General features: G+C 49.6%; 3 protein-coding genes across 3 annotated transcripts; 1 reads left to right on the top strand and 2 right to left on the bottom strand.

The window, feature by feature from the left end:
• Positions 1-1,871: 1,871 nt before the first annotated feature.
• Positions 1,872-2,711, top strand: TRV_08155 (uncharacterized protein; the record flags this gene model as incomplete). The annotated part of the gene is made up of 2 exons (XM_003017792.1): positions 1,872-2,510; positions 2,619-2,711. The coding sequence occupies 2 exons, from the start codon at positions 1,872-1,874 to the stop codon at positions 2,709-2,711; spliced, it is 732 nt and encodes a 243-aa protein (XP_003017838.1).
• Positions 2,712-3,486: 775 nt separating this feature from the next.
• Positions 3,487-6,150, bottom strand: TRV_08154 (uncharacterized protein; the record flags this gene model as incomplete). Its single annotated transcript, XM_003017791.1, has 7 exons — positions 3,487-4,254; positions 4,345-4,480; positions 4,536-4,663; positions 4,696-4,803; positions 4,853-4,984; positions 5,045-6,037; positions 6,100-6,150. 7 exons carry the CDS (start codon positions 6,148-6,150, stop codon positions 3,487-3,489), a joined length of 2,316 nt encoding a protein of 771 aa, XP_003017837.1.
• A 418-nt stretch (positions 6,151-6,568) lies between these two features.
• On the bottom strand, positions 6,569-7,783 carry TRV_08153 (uncharacterized protein; the record flags this gene model as incomplete). The annotated part of the gene is made up of 2 exons (XM_003017790.1): positions 6,569-6,748; positions 6,857-7,783. Coding segments are annotated over 2 exons (1,107 nt in total), but the record flags the coding sequence as incomplete, so codon positions are not given.
• Between the last annotated feature and the right edge of the window lie 64 nt (positions 7,784-7,847).

Below are 7,847 nucleotides of genomic sequence, written 5' to 3'. Positions count from 1 at the left end.
ACAGAGAGAGAGAGAGAGAGAGAGGCAAAGGAATGACGCTCGCAGAATAACTAGTTAATAGCTCGACGAACCCGCCGTAGACGACCGAAGCGACCACGCCACCTGATTGCCCAGCTGCAATGCAGGCCAGATCCCCCTTTGCGCCCAACTGTCCCAATGATAACAACGCATAGAACCCCAAGGGTAGGCCCAAGGGACGGCCGAACGTCGAAATACACGCGACGCCGCACACGATTGGAGACCGGCTGCGAGCGAGGAGAGGCCCTTTGGGGCGTCAAGCAACGCTTCGCTGGTGCTTCATTGGCGCCCAATCTTAGGCGGATAGGGCTGCCAAGGGGGGCTCCGACAGCGCATCCGATTCGAGGACCAGCTGCTGCTGCCGGAGACGGTGTTCCAATCCTTGACCGGGTTCGCAGCCCATGATTGGGGCGCTGGGAGGTGATTGTTTGGTGAGCGGCCGCTGTCTCATGGCTTGACTGGCTGCTGGTTGGCGTATGGGGAGAGCCCGTCGCTGGTGTGCCCGTCATCGTCTGGACGCGCGCTGTGCCCTCTGGAGCATGGATGGAGATGTCATCGAGGGATCGGGTGCCCGGTTACACCGAGAAGCAGGTACCTGCGAGACGGCGATGGGCGCAGAGACAAGCACGTCCGTCTATAGTCGAGTAGTTATTATATATATATATATATATATACACTGGAAATTATCGTCCGCGGTAGTTTATATTGGACGCTGCCCTCAGGACCAGCTCTTTTATTTTTCCCTCCAAGCTAGCTACCAAAAACAAGAACGGAGAGAGAAAGCTCTTCTTCTGCTTCCTCGTCTTTCGCCTTCGCCTTCGTCTCTCTCTGTCTGTCTTCTTCCCCTTAAAACTCGACCTAATCCTTGCCATCGCGACGGAAGAGCGTCCTAAGAAGAAGCAAAAAAAAAAAGAACAGTAGCTCGCCATCCTCAGCTCTAAGGCGCACTCCCGTCTGGCTGCTGCGAGACCTGTTGTCCTGCCCATCCATATAAGTATAATAACAACATCTCGCTCGCGGGCGCAGCATCCCGTCTCGTCTCTCTGCTCCTCGCTGCTCCGGCCTCACCTCCCCACCCAACACGGTAACACTTTTAGGCCTCTTTTCTCGCGGCCCTTTTTCACCGCCACTCGACCAGCAGCTCTTCACGACTTCGATCCGGCCTGCCGTCCCTCCTTCGCCCTCCGCCGTCTCGACCAGGTAGCCAGCATCGCCGCATCTCGCATCGGACGCAGACGCAGACGACGACGACGGACTGAAGGCGTCAACAGACAGCTCGCACCCAGCGACAGCCAGACAGACACACACTTATGGAGCAACAAAACCAGGCTGCGGGCCAGCCATCGCAATCCGCTCGTCAGAACCTCATGCATCACCAGCCAGCGTCGTCGCAGCCGCAGTCACAGCAGTCGCAGCCGGTATATGACACTCGGAATGGGGGCCATTATGGTTCGTCCAGCTGTTTCTCCTGCTCTTCCTCTTCTGGTTTTTTGCTACAAAATAACACAAGAATATATATGCTAACATCATGGCTCTCTCTCTCCAGGCGCAAGCGCAGCGGTATGTCTAAAAAAGAGAATTATACTCCCTCTTCTCCTCCCCCCACATACACTCGTTTGATCAGCAGTAATCCTCTCTCCATAGAGATGGTTCGATGCTTGACCTATAGATATAGATACATATATATACGAGAGGCCGGTCACTAATTGGTTGTTTTTGATGGACCAGCTCTCTGCACAAGGATACGCGCCGGTTCCAGAGCTATATGCAGGTACATGGGCAAACGTATGGAGTCGCATAACCCATCTTTTACCCTCTCCCATTCTGGAAGCACGCGCGCTAACCATTGAATCATGGCGGAACAGGTCAATCAGGGCCTCCAAGGCTCTGCGCGTGATATCTTGACGACATACTGGCAGCACACCATCAACCACCTCGAGTCTGATAACCATGACTACAAAATCCACCAACTACCGCTGGCACGCATCAAAAAGGTGATGAAAGCCGACCCGGAAGTGAAGATGATTTCAGCCGAAGCGCCCGTCCTGTTCGCCAAAGGCTGCGACGTATTCATAACCGAATTGACCATGCGCGCCTGGATACATGCCGAAGACAACAAACGACGTACCTTGCAGCGATCAGACATTGCAGCTGCCCTGGCAAAGTCAGACATGTTTGATTTCCTGATCGATATCGTTCCCAGGGAAGAAGCTACCTCTCATACCAAACGGTCAGCTCCCCAGGCCCCCGGTGCCCCCCAGGCGCCAGGACCGGGCCAGCTACCACCCCAGCCACCAGGTGTACCTCAGCAGCACCCCATGGGCCCTCCAGAGTACGGCGCCATGGGACAGCATCCCCTCGGCCAGGAACAGGACTACAGACAGCAGCCTCCCATGTACGGTGGGGCAGTACAGTCAGACCCTGCCTACGGCCACCCCCAACCCCAGATGTTTGGCGAGATGTACGGATATTCTCAATTACCCCCTCAGCAGGTGAGTTGTACTTCCCGCGTACGATAACAGTTTTGTTTCCAAGGCTCCCATCCCTTATGCATCGGTGCCCTAACCTTTCCACCTTACAGTGATCAAAGTTGAAAGCAGCCGATTGAAGCTCCGGATGTCGGTGCGAGCGACCCTGAAATTTTTCTTTCTAATTCATATGTTACATACCAAGTCGGTGCACTATCAAAGTAGAATCCCAAAAAGGGCGACTCGACAATCGCTCTCTAGGGATTAATGGGCAAGAAAAACGGAGCTCCTGGTGGGACGAAACCTTAATTATATACGTTTTTATTATTCTTATGACCTGTCATTCTAAGCTCACTCACCTCCGTTGCCCTTTTCAAACCATTTCTTGATACCTTCTCCCTTTCCACCCTTTCCCTCATTCTTGGTGGCCGTCGAGACTCAGAGATGTGGGTTGTTATTAAGTATTGACTGTCGTTTGCTGGGTGCTATCATTTATCATTACTGCCTGCCTACCCTACCACTGCTTATTCCGCTGCTGTCCTGTCTGTTCACCCGTCTCTCCCGTTCCCTTACATGAAAAGAATTTGGTATCATCAAACCGTGCATCTTCCTCCTTGCCTCGCCCCTTATTTCAATTTATCCTGTTCCCAAGGCTTCTCTTGTACAGTTTTCAACATCTCGCAATGGGGCATATTAATAAGAATGCAAGGCGGGGAGGCGTCTGAAGGTAGCTTCAACCGTGGCGGGTATATATAGTACATAACGATGTGTATATTTTCAAAGAAGGAACCCCCCTCTTGTTCTTTGAGACATGACATCGGGCTCGGCTCGGCTCAATACTTCTTTCCAAACCGATTTGACAGGCTGAATTTACTGTCTGGCTTGGAGGGGCTTTGTACCGCTCGAGAAAGCCTATGCAGATGTTTAGTATGAGTCGTTTGGCTAGTTCTCTGTTTTTCAAGATACTGTATGATAGCGATTAATGTGGGAAGGTAGAGACTTACTTTTCAAGCAAGACTGGTCCGTTCATAGGATCAACGCGTCCGTACTTCTTGTTTCTCACCGCAATATCGTAATACTCATCGGTGTTCTCGGCCATCATCAATTGGACAGTTTGTTGCAATTCATCAAGGTTTTCTCGCAGGATGGGGACTTCCAAACTATCCACGAATTTCGACAGGTAGTCTGCATCTCGGGCTAATGCAGCAACCCCGTTAGGATTGATTATTTTAACCTCAGGATCAAGTGGGAGGGCCTGGGTGATTGAAGTGTTAGACAAGTACAACCTGCGTCGAGTTGGAAACAAAAGACCACATACTATAACCCTATTAGCGACATGGCTGAGGGCATCAAAATAGATAAGCTCCTTGATCTCCGTTGGCAGGCCAAGAAGAGTAGAGTTCATGATGTTCGACAAGAATCTGGTCAGCGTCTGCATGTAATTGCTTGGTTCCATCTGTAGCTTGGGCGCGTTCCAGTCATATTCAGCTGTTTCGATAAGGTCGTCGATCTTCGAGTTGACGACCTCAAAAATCCGTTTCTCAGCTGCCTTCTTGTTCATGCGGAACTTCTCCGTGGCATTAAGGGCGATAGGACCCTCGCCGGAGTTGGATGATCGGGCAGCTGCTAGAAGAACTTCAAGTTCCTGGCATGCAATTTCGAAGTGTTCCAGGTTGATGAGGATTTGGACTATTTGGCCAAGGTATTGCGAACCAAGCCGCTCCGTGAGCATTTCGCATACTTTGTTGCAGAGAAGCTCATCCAGAGACTGTAATAATAAATTTTAGTAACTGAAGCGATGAACTGAAATGAATCGTGGAGGGAAGTTCGAATAACCGGAGGGGAGCCATAAACGTACACTTCGAACGGTTTCATCTATAACGGCTGGATGATTAAAGTTGTCCCCTGAGAAATAGTAGAACTGGTTTAGAAGGTTTCTGATATCGATGCAGCACAAAGGATACATCTGTGAGAACGGGAGAACACAAGGATATCTGCATTGCTGTTAGAAGAACCAGATATATTAAGGGGCATATGACAATATCTTACGTTTGTTCTTCTCGAGGTTTCTCAGGGGTATACCAGCTGACATTCAGGACCTTGTCATACTCCTCGTCACTCCGGATAGGCATGGGCATGTAGTCATCTGTTTGAACGATCTGATACAAAGTAAGCAGCTAGGAATACAGAAACAAAGATAAGTACTCACCTCTTGGAAATCATCACTAAATCTCCTCTTTAGTAGTTCGGTATATTTTTCGAATAATGTAAGAAGAAGTCTATCAAACGGGCCAACAGAGAATGACTTGAAAACAAACTAAGTTAGCAGTCTATAGGCGGTAGTTGGGAGAAGAGGTAGGACGTACGCTCATGGTTTGCATAAAAAGAGTAATGAGATTCTTTATCTTAAGGATATCCTCCGAGTTATCAACTGTCGGCAGCGCCTTTGAAATCAATCCGACGGCAGTCTGAGACATTGAGTCCCATAATTCTTCAACCTGTTTACAGGGGTGTAATTAGTTTATTGCTCAATGCATGAATGAATGATGGCCACTTACATCTACAGGAGACCTCAACTCAGGGACTCTCTTCATTGTGGCTCGCTCAACCAAGGCAAAGCCAGCAATCTCTTCCAGTAAAGTATGCAGACTCGAGCCGTCTTCTGACAGTAAAGTGATGGAAGTAGGCAGCAGGAGATCCTTTTGCTGTCTTCTTGTCGTCGCATACTCAACCTGGAACTTGTCCATCTGGCCAAGGGACTGGTGTATATGCATACACTCGAGCAAGGGCGAGAAGTCCACTTGCAGGTCGTCATTATAAAGTAAATCAAACTCCTCCATCTCATCAGACACTAGTTCTATAGCTAAATTAAGTTTAAACCGCGACAGGTAGGGTATCTTCTCACTACGCTCTGCTAGCCTCTCCTTTCGCTTATCCGTGTGGAATAGTGATAGTTCACCCAGATACTGCGACATTTCACGAATGCGGTATAACCACGTATTCAAATCGTCCATGACTGCATCCGCAATCGCCTTCTGCGTCATTGGCACGGATCGCTGTATAACTTCTGCAATCTTATACTGCGTGACGCCCTTGAGATAAACATTCTGCAACTCATCCAGAGCTCTGAGCGCGGCATAATGGTTCTTCTTAGCAAGTAGTTCGTGAACTTGATTTGCGAGACGGAGAACCTCCAAACAATCCTGCAGGGCCTTAGAGGTTTCGTCAATATTCTGGCGATGACTGCGCGATTCAACCAGGGCCTTCTTTTGTTCGGCTAGGCGCTTTGTGCTGGCGAGGATGGATTGGTTGAGGCCGAGAATCTCTTGGGTGAGGTTGACGGTACCCTCACGGACTTGAAGGAGTTGGTTGACCGAAGAGACAAAGTCTTGGTGTGTCGAGTTGCATATGCTTTCAATTTTCGCTTCCCGGTCGTCTGCGAATTTGGTAAGGGAGTGTAGGAGCTGTGTGGTTCGGTTTCCATGGCTATATTCGCGGATAGAAGGAATGAGTTGGTCGAGGTAGTCAGTGTCTGAGGAGGATAGGACGATCTATCAGAGTATTTTTAGTTAGCTGGAGTATCAAACTATCAAGCGGCTCATCGTTGACTTACCTGGTTCAGGACGGAGGAGAGGTCATTACGATGCGATATTTGGGCAGGCATCTTGATTAATTGATGTGATTTGAGACGAGGTAATAAGAAAGGAAAGCGTTGCACATTGTTCTTCTGATTAGGAGGATGTAGTATTAGAGACCTGAGATAATGCACTGTTACCCTTGCTCAGGGGTATATCAGCTAGCAAACGACCACCCCGTCGCATCGTCCGTCGCTATCGCGAGATTTTGATATCTACTCTAAACGGGAGTATCGCAATGATGTATTTGATTATATAAGCATTTAGTCCACATGTCACGTGATATGGGAAGTGCCAAGCCAAAACTGTTTGAAAAAAAAGATATAGAACAGCTTTGTATAGCCAGCTAATGAAAGGATGATGGCATGAACCAAACGACCATGCATAGGCTATATGTAGTCTGACCTATGGCAAAAAAGTGCGGTGAGAACGTGGACCAAAGTTAGACTAGCGGCCAAGGGCGCACTCGGTGTTCTTATCCTGACTTCTGTGAACACCCAAGTACCATCCCTCTTCGATCAGCTCAGTCTCGGTATCTTGCCAGTACTGGAGTTTGCCCCCGTCTTCACTCTTGAAGTCAAGATCGCCCAGACGAAGTTCAAGGGGTTCATTATGTTTCTGTGGAACCTACAAAAAACCCGTCAGATACGGTGTACACATATATGTTGGTGAAAGAGGAAGATGACACCGATTGAGACATATTGTATATCTAGTTCTGTATGCATGAAACCCTACCTTAACAAACATCGTGCAGTCTCTCAGCGTCATGGAGATAGCTCTCTCCTCTGGTGACGCATGGATACCTTCCAGCCCGACAGCGTTCATCTGGTGCTGCTTGTCTCGAAGTTTGAGCAGCGTTGGGTTTTGGTATATAAAGGCAGCTATTCGACGAGCATCGTCGGGGCTATCAATGATCACTGATACCGCAGACATGATGTCCTCGAGCCTGTTTGAGACCAAATCAAGCGGACAAAATGATCTCTTGCCTTGAAGCTGTTCAGCCGTCTTGTCCATGGTTGCTCCCCGGCTGGTTGTAAATTGCCTCTTTTCCCGTAGAGCACAGGTGCGGCATCGGCGAGAGTCTGGGGGCGCAGAGGGAGACTGGACCAGCCATTTGGGCTTGAACTCCCAGAGCGTTGCACCTGAGCCAGGGGAAGCAGTCATGTCTTTGATGAGAAGGCCGAATGGCTCATCGGTGCAGAGATAGACACCTCGCCGCTTCATGGGCCGGCGGTCCTGCGCCTCATCGTCTCTCAGACGCTCATTGCAGGCCGTGGTGAGACCGTCCGGTAGCCTGACAAGTTCCTGCGAGACGAGCTCCTCGTCCTGGAACAGCGAGCGGACCTGCGAGTTGAATCTGCGGGTAATCTCTAGGTAAGGTGTTCCTGAGTCGATCTTCTTCCTCAAACGAAGCAGTTTGCCCGGATACGCAGCTTGAGCTTGACCCAACCCTGTTCGTGGCTTGGTGCCTGAGATGTCTGGAGCTCTGGCGGGGGCAGCTGAGGGATAGGGGTCAGAGGAGATATTGTAGACTATGTTGGCGGCACCCTCTGCCAGATAGGTCAACTTGACGCCGGCCGTAAGTTCCAGCATGAGTGTCGACGCTGGGACAGGCTCCAAGGATGCCTCGCGATGCCTGCAAATCTCATATGCAAGGTGCTTCTATTATTATTTTCATTGTTGACTCCACTAGCTTTATTTTTGCGCTTTTGATCCTTTTTTTTTT

The sequence above is a fragment of the Trichophyton verrucosum genome, assembly GCF_000151505.1.
Source record: "Trichophyton verrucosum HKI 0517 chromosome Unknown contig01378_1.f1.exp, whole genome shotgun sequence".
Taxonomy (NCBI): Eukaryota; Fungi; Ascomycota; class Eurotiomycetes; order Onygenales; family Arthrodermataceae; genus Trichophyton; species Trichophyton verrucosum.
This window is presented reverse-complemented; position numbering and strand designations above follow the sequence as displayed.